At 30.2% G+C, this 17,727-nt stretch overlaps 2 protein-coding genes across 7 annotated transcripts in view; one reads left to right on the forward strand and one right to left on the reverse strand.

Annotated features, from left to right (window-relative positions):
• The window catches only part of LOC126899792 (DNA-directed RNA polymerase II subunit RPB1-like), a 44,865-nt gene that overhangs the window by 12,132 nt on the left and 15,006 nt on the right, over window positions 1–17,727 (reverse strand). For all 6 annotated transcript variants that reach the window (XM_050674991.1, XM_050674990.1, XM_050674995.1 and 3 more), the window contains exons 17-22: window positions 13,591–13,882; window positions 13,283–13,518; window positions 12,511–12,714; window positions 12,267–12,451; window positions 6,302–6,420; window positions 6,052–6,237 (exon numbers count right to left, since the gene is read on the reverse strand). In XM_050674991.1, the coding sequence (XP_050530948.1) occupies window positions 6,052–6,237; window positions 6,302–6,420; window positions 12,267–12,451; window positions 12,511–12,714; window positions 13,283–13,518; window positions 13,591–13,882 (1,222 nt within the window). The remainder of the gene's footprint in view (window positions 1–6,051; window positions 6,238–6,301; window positions 6,421–12,266; window positions 12,452–12,510; window positions 12,715–13,282; window positions 13,519–13,590; window positions 13,883–17,727) is intronic.
• On the forward strand, window positions 6,844–9,052 carry LOC126899804 (uncharacterized). The gene has a single exon (XM_050675024.1). The coding sequence runs from the start codon at window positions 7,128–7,130 to the stop codon at window positions 8,814–8,816; it is 1,689 nt and encodes a 562-aa protein (XP_050530981.1). The 5' UTR covers window positions 6,844–7,127; the 3' UTR covers window positions 8,817–9,052.

The following is a 17,727-nucleotide window of genomic DNA, read 5'->3' on the forward strand; positions in this document are numbered from 1 at the left end:
GTATCAATGTTAAAAAATATACTTTTTGGCTAACCAAACATATAATGTAGAAGGTCAAAAACGCCATACTTCTAAACTTCATTGAAAGAATAACAATTTATTATACGTTTACATTTGATAATGAAACAAACATTTTATATTAATTGTAGTTTATTGAAACATTTCCCTGTATTACAGGGATTGAGGGAAATTTTTTAAATTATAAAACCAATAATTTAAATGAGATACTATTTTTGATTTCTTGATATACTATTGAGCAATCTCATTTTAAAATTAGTCCAGTAGGAGTGGTAAATCATATTTAATGTGACAAAAGAAAAAATAACAGGAGTAAAACCAATACTACCTTAGCTTTACCTCAAATCTATAACTTAACATGAGAGAGGACCAGGAAGGGTTAAGTTCTACACAGAAGGTGTATTTACTTGCAAATTAAGTGTTGATGGATCATCATATACTATTGATATTTATGTTGTTCCTGATGAAGCCATTACATGTGACCTGTTAGTAGGAAAAGTTATATTTCAAACAAGTGCTGAACTGTACATAAATCCTAAGTGTGTGAGAATAACTAAATTTGAAGAAGAAGAAAATCAAATCATGTCTATTAATATATCTTGTAATGAGCTTAACATAGGTTCATCAACTTATACAGAGGAGATTAATAAAATAGTGCAAGATTATGAACCGAATAAAGTAAAATATGCACCGATTGAAACAGTTATTTTATTCATGGTTGATAAACTTGTATATCAAAGACTACAGCGCCAATCTCCAGCAGAAACATGTCAAGTTGACAAACAGAGGAATGGTTACAAGAAGACATTATTAGACCTAGCTGTTCTGACTATACTAATCCAATAGTTTTAGTCGGGAAGAAAGATAACTCTCTACATCTCTGTGTAGATTACAGAATGTTAAATAGGAAGATAATCAAAGATAGATATCCTCTGCCCTTAATAGATAACCAATACTACCTTAGCTTTACCTCAAATCTATAACTTAACATGTGTATTTCTAACATTTAAGTTAATAAAACCCAGCATAATGGTGGCGCGCCCTAGTAAAAATGTGACGTAATAGCAATAATTTCTATAGCAATTATACATAAATAATAAAGGCTTGTTAAATTAATTGTTTTAACACACAATATGCATTGGAAATGTCTTTAATTGTATAGCCTATACTTTACTACTAAATAATCTGTTACTATCCTTTGGGAACATGAAGTACATAATACCCATTTCTTACTTTACATTTTTTTACATTCTTTTGACTATATGAACATATTTCATAATCTACATTTTTCTTCAACTAAAGTAAGATGAAAAAAAATCTGTAGATTTGCAAAAGTAAAACAGTCTAAAGATTATCATAAAGTAAGGTGTATATATTAGAGCAGCGTTTCTCAACCTTTTTCTCATTGCAAAACCCCTTCCGAGATCCTGAAGAATTTTGCGAACCCCTGGTTTATACTGGTAGGTGAAAAAAAGCAATCAAATTTTGAAGGACATTTATCCTTCAAATTAGCCAAGAAACGAAAACATATTTGATAAGACTTAACTTAACTAGTATGAAGAACACCCTTAATGTGATATTTGTGGCTGTTTCATAGAACAAAGCAATGCAAAGTTGGGCTCAATATCGGACAATTTCGGCCTCACATCAGGTTCTGCATTCAATCTATTTTGGTATTTATATTTCAAATAAGTATTTGTTGAAAATCCTTTTTCATATAGATATGTTGTGCAAAAGGGTAAAAGGACTTGAACACCTTTTTTTGAAAGAGTATGATATTCATTAGAGATACTAAGCAAGAAGTTGATTAAAGATTAATTTTTAAAACTAGCTATTAGTGAATTGTCACAGGATTATTCTATGAGTTTTTCCTTTTCTAGAAGAGTAAGAGAGGTTTCTAAATTTAAATTTTCTTGAAAAGGATTACGTATCCAGCTGTTCTGTTCGAGCGGAATATATTGCATCTATCAGGAAAATAGTCATCGATAGTTAATTGAAGATGCTTCAGATGTTCAATTATATATTTTTTAATGTTTTCGTCAAGTACAATTGAATTTTCTGATAAAAAAGTGCAGAGAGAACCGAAACATTCGTACTCATTTAATTGCAGGCATTGGATCCAGAAATTGAACTTCTTTAGCAAAGTCTCAATTCTATCATATACAGTGAAAATGTTTACACTTGCGCCTTGTAATGATAGATTCAATTCATTTAATTTAGAAAAGATGTCAGCTAAGTATGCAAGCTTCTGCAGCCAAAGATCATCGAATAAACAAGAGGACAAATGAATCGGATGATCAATAAAAAAAGCTTGAACTTGAGATTTCAACTAAAACAAGCGTGTCAACACTTTACCATGGGAAAGCCATCTAACTTCGATGTGTAAGAGTAAAAAATGTGATCACTTCCAAAGTCCTCGCAAAGCGCACTAAATAAACGAGAATTCGTAGCACGAGATTTTATAAAATTAACAATTTTTACAGCATCATTTAAAGTGCTTGTCTATGAATACAGCAATGAGTCCATTCAATTTTGTCGTTGATTTTCTTTGCCTGTGCCACGAAACCAGAAAAATTTCCTGTCATTGATTTTGCACCATCTGTGCATACACCCACGCAATAGGACCAGTTTATTCCATTTTTTTTCGAAATAACCATTGATCAGATCAAAAATTGCTTCTCCAGTTGTGTAGGTTTTCAGAAGTTTTGCAAAAAGAACATCTTCTTGAATGATATTCGTGGAAACATATCTAACGTAGACAAGCAATACTGCGGCGTTTGCTACATCGGTTGACTCGTCAAGCTGAATCGCAAAATGATTCTATTTGATTCTCTTCAAGAGTTTGTTCTGAACATCATTTGCCAAATCGTTAATTCTTCGGGACACCGTATTGTTTGATAAGGGAACCAGTTCTATTTTCCTTGCTGCCTTTTCTCCTATCATACATTTGACAATATCTTTTGAACATGGCCCAATAAAATTTTCTGCCACTGTATGTGCCTGTCCAGATTTTGCAATTCTGTAACTTATTCGAAAAGATGCCTCAAGAGCCATTCTACTATCATCGTTTGTAAACAGGAGAAGAGAGACACTACACTTTTTATTATCTGCCAATTTTCTTTTGAAATACTCGAAAGGCTTAACCTTGTACGTCGGATGTTTCGTTTCAAGATGCCTGCGAAGAAGGAAAGGTTTCAAACTGCTGTTGGCAAGAACTCGCTGCAGTGGTTTAGGTTCGGACTTTTCGCCAGTAAAATAAAAACCCATTTGTAAATAGTCATTGTCATATTTCCTTTTTTTTCACCACGTTCACTATTTTTGTCTATATTTTTAGTCTGTGGAAATGGCAGATCACTACGACATTCACTATTTGCTTCTAAGCAACCCGTTTTGAACCATTGATCCATAATAAACTTGAGGTATTATGATTGTTGAAAGTTATTCATTGTCACTGTGGCTATTCACAGAAAGAGAAACGAATCAAATGAAGCATTTTTGAAAAACTCAGCTGATTTATAGTTTCAGTTTATAGGTAATTCTGAGATTGAAGGCAGTGGGACTTTAACCATTACCGATTGTTAACACGCTTATTTTAGATTCATCTGTATGTTTGTAAAATGATTATAACTCTCCACGCGCCACGTGTTATTATCTCGTGTATCCTGTCGTCTGTGGCCTGGAGACTAGACTATCGTAACGCATTCGCCCCACCCCGCCCAACACTCGCCGATAACACTATATTCCTGTATATTTTTTGGTTTTTGTACCTGTACATGCGGGCGTATCATCAATATTATATATATACAACAAATTTTTATTATTTATTATTAGATATAAACATTTAAAGATTCAATTTTTTTTTTTGAGTTAATATACATGTATAATACATAAGGGATTACAAATACAGGTAGCTAATTGGTTTTTTATGGCAATATTAGCAAGCATATAATCGTCGGGTGTTCAAATCCCCCACACTTTTTTTCACAATAACACTAGTATTTTTCGTTCATTATTGTTTTAAGCTCTTTTAAAAATTATTTTTAACTTTTTATTTCGATATGCTTTAAAAGAGTGTTTTTCAGTTTTTTTAAACTATATTTATTTATTTAAAACTCGATAAGGTGTTTGAATTCCAGTAAATGGTACATTAGCCTCACTCAGGAGGTTTACAAAGAGATTACAGATCTGCATAAATTTAGATAAAACTTCTGAAATAACATAAAGAAAAATTTCCCCTTTTAAGTTGCTTAAAATTTAGTTGTTCTAGAATCCAGGATATTTATCTGATGTTTTGTTACGGTTTTCTCGGTAATTTTCCTTTGGCTATTCAAAATTCTGTCATTACAATATTATTTTCGAGAATCCTTGGGGGTTCGCGTACCATCGATTGGGAAACACTGTATTAGAGGATATTTCATTAAACGAAGAACTGGTAGTTTTAATTAGTGAGAAAGAGGTATGGGTGGTATTGTAACAGAACCAACTTTCAATAAAACATTAATCTATTGGGTAGTTTGATAAAATCATAATATAATTCATTATTTTATCTTATAAGATTAAAGTTAACTGTCACTATAATAATAGTTAAGTTTTATATATTTCAATATCATCCGTAAATTTATTTATTTTAAAGTTTTTAATTGTTTATTAGCTAGTTAATTTATAATATTACATTTACTGCGTGCTTAAAGACTACATAAACTATAGCATTAACTAATACTAATTACAATATACTTCATAAAACTATAATTTTAAAATAATTTTTCCATTTAATTCTATCCAAATTATTTTAAATTATTTTTTAGAACTTACCTTATAATATCAAGAGATGATTTTTAGTTAATCAAGCATGTTATTTTATTAAATAATAAATTATTTAAAAAATTGTGGGGGTACTAAAAATAATAGATTATATATTATAATTAGATATATAGTGTTTGGTCAGTAATTAGCGAGAAAGAGATATGAGAGGCTGTGGCATCAATGAAAAAAAAACAATAATGCAGTAGGACCAGATGAAGTGCCAGTAGATGTATGGAAAATATTAGGCGGCGTTGGCATAAGGTGATTGAAGGATCTTTTAAATAAAATCTTATTAGAAGTGAAATTCAAATGAATGAAGGAATAGTATTGTGGTGCTGATATTTAAAGGTAAAGGAGTCATACAGGAGTGTGGAAATTATAGAGGCATAAAGCTTATGAGTCATAGAATGAAAATTTGGTAAAAGGTTATAGATAAGAGAATAATAAATGAGACATCGGTATCTAAAAACCAGTTTGGATTTATGCCTGGTAAGTCAACAATGGAGTCATTATTTTGTAAGAGGCAACTATTTGAAAAGTTTAGAAAAAAGAAGAAAAAGCTGTGTATGATATTTGTTAATGATAATATATTTTGATCTGATTGTATGAACGGGTTTATTACTCAATTATAATTTTTATAGATGTCTTTGGTGGGGTCGAAATATTTAGAAAATTTCTCTTTTAATTTGCATAAGTGTTTTTTAATTATTATACATATTTCATTAATTTTATTTTTTGTCAATATATTTTCCTGGATCATATTAAACAAATTTGGAAACATATCAAATATTTCGTTATTAACTCAATTTGTCCATAATACAATTTTTTTTAAGAAATACTTCAATTTTGTTGTACGATATAAAAAGATTAGTTTGTGGTCCTTGCATACTTAAAATTAAATCATTTAGAATTGAAAATGTATCGGAAAGATATGCAAATTTTGCTCATCATAAATATCTGTTATATTGTTAAAGTTATCTGTCCAGATAACTTTTAGAACATAGAGTAGTGAAGAGTATTTATACCCTACTACCCCCACTTTTATGAATCCATGTCCATGGGAGACCTTATGTTTTCCGTAAATATGTCATTGTACTTCAAAGATAGTTTACATGAACTTGACTTTGTTTTAACTAAATAATCAATAGTGACATTGCAATCAGTGACTAATATTGTCAATTTTGCAATAATATGATTTTTTAAATACTAGCTGAAGATTTTGTATCTTACTTGATAACCAGTTATTTGGATGTTCAGGAGTTACTGTATATTGGTTCCATGGTGTCATTATTGTGGATAAATGAGCACCATTAGCTGCAAATATACTACCACTATTTATGTCCATACAAGTAGCATCAGCAGATATTTCAATACCATCTTTTACTTGTTCAGGATCCAATATTAAATCAAAACAGCCTAATAATAAATTAATAATTTATAAGTGATTATAATTCATAGAAATCTATAATTTAAATGATACCTGTTCCCATTCTTGGTAGTTGGCCCATTAAAATATTTTCTGAAACACCATTCATTGGATCAACCTCAGAATGTGAAGCAGCTTCCAATAAGACATCAACAGTTTCTTCAAATGAACACCTAAAAAAATAATTACAAAATGATTAATTAATTAGTCAAAAATTAAAAATTATATTTATTACATTTAAAAGAGTACATGTTGAAATAATGACACTTTATTAATTGATTTTTGACACAACATTAAAATAACAGATTATTATAAATTATCTTATCTACTATGCTACAATATGCTATATTACCCTTTTAAATTAATTGTATACATAATTAACAAAAATAAGAAAATTTATTTATATTCGCTTATTTTATTTCATCAATAAAAAAAGAAAAATATATTATACACAATAATATCAATTCATATAATATAGTAATTAACAGGGTGTGCACGGTTTAAACCAATTGGTTAAAACCATGGTTTAAACCATGGTTTTTTCCCTTTTTTTTAAAAAAAAAAAAAAAAAGAAGAAGAAACATTTGCATGTTCTTGAAATTTCAGGCTATAACTTCAACTTTCATTTGCCTGTCAGCTTGAACTTCCATTCTTGTTAATAACTTCAACTTTCACTGTTCATTTTAGTTCTTGTGTTCTTGACAGTCATTTTGGTAGCTTAATCTTATGTATTCTTATCCATGATCTAAACTAAATTTTTTTATAACATAAAATATCTAGTGGTGGAAGGAAAAGAGATTTGAGTTGGTTGTATTTTGATAAAGTAAAAAATGATAAGAGGAAAGGCTCTAGGGCTAAATGCAAAAGATGTCATAAAGAAATGGAAGGCCAAGTTGGAAGAATGAAAAAACATCTAGAAACTTGTGGATCTTTTGCTTCAGACTCTGATCATGATTCTGTTGATGCTCAAGTAGAAGTTACTACAACAAGTAGTACCACTATGACAGGAGAAGATACTGAAAGCAGTCTATGCCTTCCAGGTCCATCCAATTTGAAACGTAAACTTCCCTGTTCTACTCTTCCACTTGTACCGGAGAAAAAGCTGAAAATTTCAGATTTGTCTTCTTTTGTAGTGAAAACGTCATCAAGCCAGAAAGAAGTAATTGACTGTCATGTTGCCAAATACTTTTATGCTACTAATACGTCTTTTCGTAGTGTAGAAAATAATCATTTTAAAAAATTAATGGAGATACTTCGTCCTGGATATTTTCCACCCAGTAAATTAGATTTAAGTGGAAATTTGCTGAATAAAGTTTATGAATCAGAAATGGAAAAATGTCATGACACTTTAAAGAATCAAACTTTGTGTATGTCATTGGACGGGTGGTCTAATGTGCATAATCAACCTATTATTTGTATTTGTGTAACTACTATGGAGGGCATTGTATACCTAGTGGATACTATTGATACTAGCGGAACACCCCATACTGGTGAAAATTTAACAGATTTAGCAGTTACTGCCATAAAGAATATTCAAGACAAATTCAACTGCCGTATTCGCAGTTTTGTTACTGACAATGCAGCTAATATGGCAAGTATGAGAAAAGCATTAAAAACGAAAGACTGCATTGAAGTAGTGTGCTATGGCTGTTCAGCACATATTTTAAGTCTTCTATCAAAAGATTTAGAAATTCAGAGTGTAACAGAACATGTAGTACAGATAAATAAATATTTTCGTAATAATCAGTTTGCTAGAGCAAAATTCAATGAAAGTAAAGGAAACAAATCTGTTGGCTTAAGTTTACCCTCACAGGTGCGGTGGAACACCATGTGTGATTCTTTAGAGAGTTACATTAAGAACTGGCCGATTTTAATGCAGATTGTAGATGAAAATAGAGTTGCAATTGATGAAAGTATAAGATCAAAGGTCATGAATTTGAGTATTAAAAGAAATGTGGAAGACTTATTGCTTCGCTTGAAACCAATTTCAATTGCTTTAGACCAAATACAGAAAGATAGCTGCAGTATCGCTGAAGCCGTCGATATATGGAAAAAGTTGGAAACAGACTTAAAGAAAAACAAAGTCCTTGATAATTGCAAGAAATCTGTCATTAATAAATCCTTCAAAAACAGGTATGACCAAGCTTTGACACCAGTACATTTCTTAGCTTATCTTTTGTCCCCAACATTTCGACCAGAAAACTTATCTACAGAAGAAAAAAATAATGCTATTCAATTCATCAAAGAAAATTATGAAGACACATCTTTAATAACTATTCTCCTTAAGTTCATTGTTCGCGCAGAGCCATTTAATGGGCCGTTATTTGAGGATAAAGTTGTGAACAAAGTGGATGCTCTACATTGGTGGCAGTCTTTGTCAACTTTAAAAGACTGCATTTCATCAAAAGAACTATTAGTTATAGAACAACTCATGACTGCAAAGGCAACATCTGCGGGTGTTGAAAGAATTTTTTCTACCTTTGGTTTTGTACACAGTAAATTGAGGAATCAATTAGGGGTAGAAAAGGCTGCCAAACTGGCATTTCTGTTCAAATCGTTAAATAAATAAATATTATTGTTACTTTGTGTGATTAACATTTCTGTAAATCTTTATTTCTAATATTTTTCTTATCAAAGTTTTAATCAATTCTGCCATGTACTACTATGCTCTCAGTTATACACTTGGTAAGTACATTTTACCTAATTTAGATATTCTTGATTTGTAAAACAATGCTATATATCAATGTTTTAAACATCAATGTAGCAAAATTTAGAGTGATTTCAGTTAGTTTTTTTTTTTTTATTATTCTCTGGTGAAGTATGAGTTATATTTTATAAAATTATTCTTTGCAATGTTTTTTATTACAAAATATATTATATGTACTACAAATGATAACATATGGGAATAAAACTGGTTTAAACCGAAAAAACCTGGTTTAAACCAAAAAAACCCGGTTTTTTGGGTTTTTTCCTAAAAAACCTGGTTTTTTTCACACCCTGGTAATTAATATAAAATTAATTAATTAAAAAAAAAAAAAACATATCATTAAATTTTTTAGTAAGACTATTGGTCATTTTGTTTTTACAGTTCCACTTTCCTGCTTTTTATATTACTTTTCCTCTATAATTAACTATAATTCATTTGTTTAACTTATACTGTCTTATCAACAGATGAATGCAAAATAAACTTATTAACTGTGTCTATAATCTGCATTATCCTAATATTACCATCTACCTTCAAAATTAGTATCAATGAACTCTACACTTACTCAATAATATTGGTGTAATTATGCCCTCACTTTTTAACTTTTCAATTACTCCTCTATTTTTTCTCTAGATACATAAAATTTGAGTTAATATTTAAAGAAAATTGGTACCTCGTTTTCTTTTTATCTTACTTTAAAAATTTCATACTTAAATTTACCCAAGTTTCAATAAATAGCTCCTTAAACTTTACTTAACATATCTAATTTCAAATCACTTGTGTTTAGAGCATTTATCTTGATTAACTTTACATTAAATTTATTCATACAGTTTTTACCTAAAATAGGACCATCATATTTAATAACAAACACTTTGAACTTTTTACAAATGACTTTCAGAATTACATTGTTTCCGCATATAAAAAAAACTGTCTTTTGACAGAAAAGAAAGAGTTCTCGTAAACTCTTAAACAAAACAATAAAATCAAGTTCAGAACAACGTTGGAAGTTCTATAAGCATTTTCAAAAATAATACAAATCTCCATTGAAAACGTTCTATTAGGAATTACAAGAACTCCTCACAGCTACTAGACTTTTACACTCATTAAGAAATGGACTGAATATAACTGTCAGAGAAATATTATTATCAGACGATACATTCACAAACAATGATAATGAGACATGTAATGAGTAAGTGTATGTTACACATAGACTTTCCTCACTTTGAAATTTAAAACAGAAAACAATTAAATGCAGTATGTAACAAACTTGCCAAATGGCAACTAACGAGGAAAGTAATAACTCCAAAAAGCATCATAAGGTGGGCAATAAATGCTTTTGGCAGTTTAACAGCTGCAGGCTGTAACAAAATATTTCCTGTACCACTATAAGAAGAGCTAGATATAATCTCTGCAACATATATAGAATACATATATTGACATATAGAGCATGCCTAGCCTACGGTTATCAACGGAATAGAATCACTTATTATTACGTAGATAAAAATCATGCTTAATTAATGCATCATTTTGGGAATGCTCAATGAAACCAAAGTTTTTAAGAATGTTACAAAGATGATGCCCACAAGAATGGCTTTTAACTCTATTGCTATGGTAGCTATTTTTATTTACTTATCAAAGAGTGTATAACAAATATTATTATACACAAGCGGTTAGTAAATTCCCAGACACAATTATAGATTTGGAACAACAGAAGCTAAACACTATACACATGTAGTGTAGTAAATATAGACTAGCTGTTAATTCAAATAAAGTAGAGGTAGTAATGTTTACTAGGATAATAATAAGACTTGACAGTCTTTGCACATTTACCCTTTATGGACAACAAATTTAAGTCAGAGGTGAAATACTTAGGTATTATCTTAGGCAATAAACTGTAAACCACCTGACTAGGAAAGAAGGATTTGTAATTTATGCAGACGGCTCTAAGAAAACAGGAAAGGTATGTTTTGGCATTTGAGGATTAAAACCTTGCATATATATCAGCATGTTAATGGGCACAATACATTCTGTGTACCAAGTAGAGGTAATGACAATACTAATAGGAGCTTAAGTGATAGTCAAGTGATAGGTACCAGGACACAGTGGTGTGAATGTAATGAAGAAGCAGACTTTTTAGTGAGAAAAAGTGCAAAAAACACCTATATTAGACCAGAACCAGTGGTAGTAGTACTAACGGAGTAATCTCTCAAAGTACTACTCAAAGATTTGTATAAAGAACAACACAGGAAAATATGGAGTTACATTGTGGTACCCAGACATTCGAAAATGTTTATGAAGACTCTCGGTCTACTACTGAGAGATATCAATAATATGATTAAATATCAAATAAGCACTTTGACTAGACCACTAACAAAATACTGTCAACTGCTTAAACATATTTACATAATGGGAGTGACAGAATCAGCAGTGTGTAGAAAGTATGGAACAGAAGAGGATTCATATAACATTATATGTGAATATGAAACCTTAGCCACATCAAGATCTAAACACTTGGAAAAATCCTTTCTGATATTACTTTGACACATTTTTAGGAGTGGCCTATGTTCTATACGTATAGTGTTAGGTACACAAATAATTGTGAAAACACTTCAGTCGAAATACTTATGTGAAAAAATTGTATATTTTTATACCTAGACCAGAGAAAGAAGAAGATATGAACATTTGAAAAATAACTATTCATTTTCTTAATTAAATCATTATCTCATAAATAAATAAGCTAGTTAAATATACAGAGTATTCTTCAAGAAATATTATAGAAAATATAAAAGCTTTAATTTATTTTTTATAACAATAATAATTTTTTATTTGGCTACTCTGTAGAAAAATTAAATTTCTACTATCATCTCTTATCATCAACTTATGTTTTTCAAATGGCATTCTATTTATTTTTTTTATCATGAAGTTTAATTGAATAAAAAAAACTAGATAACATACTGTTTTTTTAGAAAACTATTAGTATATATAGAGAGAGATTAAACTAGTAATCATATTGACATTATTGGTTATTAAACGATTACCAAAATAAAAACAAACTAGTCTGACTATATAGTTACAATCTTGGAATCATAACTATTACTACAAAAATAAATTCTGCGATTTTTAAACATCAACACAAAACTGAATACATGGATATATCTGTAAATTTTCTAAATAATACAAAAATCCATGCAAGCTTTAACATATTCAAAACAAACAACATATTTTCAAGTGAAGCATATTATACCATTTAAAATAACACTTTTTTTGGCTTAAGTTATAAGACCTGGTTATAATTAATAAAAAATATATTTATACCTCATCAATGCACCAGTGTCTTGTCTATTAATACCATGACGTGTGATGGCCATCAAATGTCCTTTAGCTGTCATAACGTCACACAATAAAGCTAAATGTCGATAATTCACATACAGACCATAAAACTGTAATACAGTGTTCATTTCTTTTTCAACTGATTTTCGTACAGCTTCAATACCAAGTACCTAAGTAAAGTTTAGCATAAGTTAAATGGTAATTTAAGTCTTAATTGTTAAATTGTTACAGAAAATATTTCACAAATATCATTAGAAAATGTTCTAACGGAATCAACTTCTTCATCACTCAATACTTTCATTAAACTTGTGCCATCAGTTTCAAGAAGCCAATCACCAATTGCTTTAAAGTCTCCATTTTCAGTAATAATAAATCTTTTTTTAGCATCAGTTTGCGGCAGATGCATATAAACTTTTGATATGGCCTCAATACCCTAAACTCAATATAATGTTATTAAAAAAAAAAAAAACTTGACACATGTTACATGAGACATGGCAGAACTAAGTGATTTAAGTATCAAAAAGATTTTTTTTTAAACTAATAAAAACTATTCTATTTGCCTATATGAAGCCATAGGCAGTTCCATTTTAGGATATTTAATTCTTTTTTTTTTTTTTTTTAACTGTTGCTGATGACATGATGTCAGCCGCCCTGGAACTACCGTGAGGTATTGCTTCAAGGCGAAGGGTATTTAATTCTACAATTAACAAATAGTTATTGAAGTTTTTTACATAGTATCGGCTTGTGTACATAAATTAGTTAGATGAAATAAAAATTGTTTTTGTATTTTACCACTTGGATCATTAACACCGTCATGCATCACATTATCATTTGGATGAGATGAAAGTTAATATTGCAGGTAATAAATGATTTATTAAGTTATAGCGACCTTGTAAAGCTGTTATTAGAGTTAATATAAAAAGATAAACTTTATATTTTTATTATAAACAGTGTTTATAATTACCAATTAATATAACAAGTTAAATAATAGTTTAACTTACTTGCAAAGTCATATCCGATAATATATTAGCTTCAATACATCTGAGAAAAAGGACATCATCCATTTTATCAATTGCATTATCATTGTCACAACCATTAATTTTTCCATCAATACCATTCATTATACGTATACGTAAAATTAATTTTTCAGCATTATCATCATTGAATATACAATTAAGATCATCACCAAATCCAGCATTAATTTTTTCAGATATTGCCTCCATAGTTAATTTTTTATCTTCAAAGTAAAAAATTACACTAAGTTGATTTGTAAATTGTTAAAAAAATTTGTTAGGATTTATGAAATTACCAGTCATTCTTTTACGATCCAATTCCACTCGTAGTAACCAAGGTGATATCCTAGAAGGGTCAAAATCAGGCATTTCATAATAAACATTAACAAACTCTTGATCTTCTCTTATAATTGTATTTAGGGGATCAGGATCATAATAAATAGAAGTGTTTGCTGTAACTTTTCTTAATGTTGTGTGCTCTAGGCGACACAAAACAACTTTTGCTTTTTCAGCATCTCTAGCAGCTCGACCTTTCAAGAACACAGTCAGTGAAGGAGCTTTTGGTTTTTTACTTATATTAATTATTTCCTAAAATTTTTAAAACACTATTTATTTTAATTCAAAATATTGTACGTTTTTTTGTTAAAACAGAATATTTAAACACTCGGTAAATATATTATCATATTACATATATGTTTATAATTCTTTAATTTTTTTTTTAATCTGTATCAATCAATTCTTCTTCTTTTTCCTCGCCTTAATCTTAGCTTAATCTTATCTTACTCTCCTTCTTTTTTCTCACCATAATCTTAACTATTTAGGGTCGGCCACCCTTATTCTAATCTTCCACATCAACTACGCACACATCAGCCATCCTCTAATCGCATTCAATAACATCCCTCCATTTCTTTTTTGGTCTACCTCTTCTTCCTTCAAAATGTATATCCATAACTATTCTTTCAGCTTCTGATTCCTCTCTCCTCATAATATAACCAAACCAACCAAGTCTAATTTCTCTCATCTCATCTATGATAGACACTACACTAATACTACCTCTTATATGTTTGTTCCTTATCCTATCTTTTCTAGTCACTTCACTTATCCATCTAACCATTCTCATCTCTACTCTACTTTCTTATCAACTGCCCAACACTCATAACTATATATCATAGCTGGACTCACTACAGTCTTATAGAAGTTACCTTTCAGCCTCATTGGAATTCTTTTATTACATAAGACACCAGACACTTCTCTCCACTTCAATCACCCGCACTTAATGCTGTGTCTTACATATTCGTCAATACCACTGCTCTTTTACACAACTAATCCTAAATACTTAAAACTTTCCACCTCTCCTATTACGTCCTCGCCTATTGTCATTGATCTCATTTCATCTACCTCATGTTCTCCTTTGTGAAACTCTTACTCTATACACTCTGTCTTGCTCCTACTTATTCTTAAACCTTTTAAACCTTTTACCAAATTTTCATTCTATGACTCATAAGCTTTATGCCTCTATAATTTCCACACTCCTGTATGACTCCTTTACCTTTAAATATCAGCACCACAATACTATTCCTTCATTCATTTGAATTTCACTTCTAATAAGATTTTATTTAAAAGATCCTTCAATCACCTTATGCCAACGCCGCCTAATATTTTCCATACATCTACTGGCACTTCATCTGGTCCTACTGCATTATTGTTTTTTTTTCATTGATGCCACAGCCTCTCATATCTCTTTCTCGCTAATTACTGACCAAACACTATATATCTAATTATAATATATAATCTATTATTTTTAGTACCCCCACAATTTTTTAAATAATTTATTATTTAATAAAATAACATGCTTGATTAACTAAAAATCATCTCTTGATATTATAAGGTAAGTTCTAAAAAATAATTTAAAATAATTTGGATAGAATTAAATGGAAAAATTATTTTAAAATTATAGTTTTATGAAGTATATTGTAATTAGTATTAGTTAATGCTATAGTTTATGTAGTCTTTAAGCACGCAGTAAATGTAATATTATAAATTAACTAGCTAATAAACAATTAAAAACTTTAAAATAAATAAATTTACGGATGATATTGAAATATATAAAACTTAACTATTATTATAGTGACAGTTAACTTTAATCTTATAAGATAAAATAATGAATTATATTATGATTTTATCAAACTACCCAATAGATTAATGTTTTATTGAAAGTTGGTTCTGTTACAATACCACCCATACCTCTTTCTCACTAATTAAAACTACCAGTTCTTCGTTTAATGAAATATCCTCTAATACAGTGTTTCCCAATCGATGGTACGCGAACCCCCAAGGATTCTCGAAAATAATATTGTAATGACAGAATTTTGAATAGCCAAAGGAAAATTACCGAGAAAACCGTAACAAAACATCAGATAAATATCCTGGATTCTAGAACAACTAAATTTTAAGCAACTTAAAAGGGGAAATTTTTCTTTATGTTATTTCAGAAGTTTTATCTAAATTTATGCAGATCTGTAATCTCTTTGTAAACCTCCTGAGTGAGGCTAATGTACCATTTACTGGAATTCAAACACCTTATCGAGTTTTAAATAAATAAATATAGTTTAAAAAAACTGAAAAACACTCTTTTAAAGCATATCGAAATAAAAAGTTAAAAATAATTTTTAAAAGAGCTTAAAACAATAATGAACGAAAAATACTAGTGTTATTGTGAAAAAAAGTGTGGGGGATTTGAACACCCGACGATTATATGCTTGCTAATATTGCCATAAAAAACCAATTAGCTACCTGTATTTGTAATCCCTTATGTATTATACATGTATATTAACTCAAAAAAAAAAATTGAATCTTTAAATGTTTATATCTAATAATAAATAATAAAAATTTGTTGTATATATATAATATTGATGATACGCCCGCATGTACAGGTACAAAAACCAAAAAATATACAGGAATATAGTGTTATCGGCGAGTGTTGGGCGGGGTGGGGCGAATGCGTTACGATAGTCTAGTCTCCAGGCCACAGACGACAGGATACACGAGATAATAACACGTGGCGCGTGGAGAGTTATAATCATTTTACAAACATACAGATGAATCTAAAATAAGCGTGTTAACAATCGGTAATGGTTAAAGTCCCACTGCCTTCAATCTCAGAATTACCTATAAACTGAAACTATAAATCAGCTGAGTTTTTCAAAAATGCTTCATTTGATTCGTTTCTCTTTCTGTGAATAGCCACAGTGACAATGAATAACTTTCAACAATCATAATACCTCAAGTTTATTATGGATCAATGGTTCAAAACGGGTTGCTTAGAAGCAAATAGTGAATGTCGTAGTGATCTGCCATTTCCACAGACTAAAAATATAGACAAAAATAGTGAACGTGGTGAAAAAAAAGGAAATATGACAATGACTATTTACAAATGGGTTTTTATTTTACTGGCGAAAAGTCCGAACCTAAACCACTGCAGCGAGTTCTTGCCAACAGCAGTTTGAAACCTTTCCTTCTTCGCAGGCATCTTGAAACGAAACATCCGACGTACAAGGTTAAGCCTTTCGAGTATTTCAAAAGAAAATTGGCAGATAATAAAAAGTGTAGTGTCTCTCTTCTCCTGTTTACAAACGATGATAGTAGAATGGCTCTTGAGGCATCTTTTCGAATAAGTTACAGAATTGCAAAATCTGGACAGGCACATACAGTGGCAGAAAATTTTATTGGGCCATGTTCAAAAGATATTGTCAAATGTATGATAGGAGAAAAGGCAGCAAGGAAAATAGAACTGGTTCCCTTATCAAACAATACGGTGTCCCGAAGAATTAACGATTTGGCAAATGATGTTCAGAACAAACTCTTGAAGAGAATCAAATAGAATCATTTTGCGATTCAGCTTGACGAGTCAACCGATGTAGCAAACGCCGCAGTATTGCTTGTCTACGTTAGATATGTTTCCACGAATATCATTCAAGAAGATGTTCTTTTTGCAAAACTTCTGAAAACCTACACAACTGGAGAAGCAATTTTTGATCTGATCAATGGTTATTTCGAAAAAAAATGGAATAAACTGGTCCTATTGCGTGGGTGTATGCACAGATGGTGCAAAATCAATGACAGGAAATTTTTCTGGTTTCGTGGCACAGGCAAAGAAAATCAACGACAAAATTGAATGGACTCATTGCTGTATTCATAGACAAGCACTTTAAATGATGCTGTAAAAATTGTTAATTTTATAAAATCTCGTGCTACGAATTCTCGTTTATTTAGTGCGCTTTGCGAGGACTTTGGAAGTGATCACATTTTTTACTCTTACACATCGAAGTTAGATGGCTTTCCCATGGTAAAGTGTTGACACGCTTGTTTTAGTTGAAATCTCAAGTTCAAGCTTTTTTTATTGATCATCCGATTCATTTGTCCTCTTGTTTATT

Source organism: Daktulosphaira vitifoliae, unplaced genomic scaffold, assembly GCF_025091365.1.
Source record: "Daktulosphaira vitifoliae isolate Bord-2020 unplaced genomic scaffold, ASM2509136v1 Scaffold_2, whole genome shotgun sequence".
Classification (NCBI taxonomy): Eukaryota; Metazoa; Arthropoda; class Insecta; order Hemiptera; family Phylloxeridae; genus Daktulosphaira; species Daktulosphaira vitifoliae.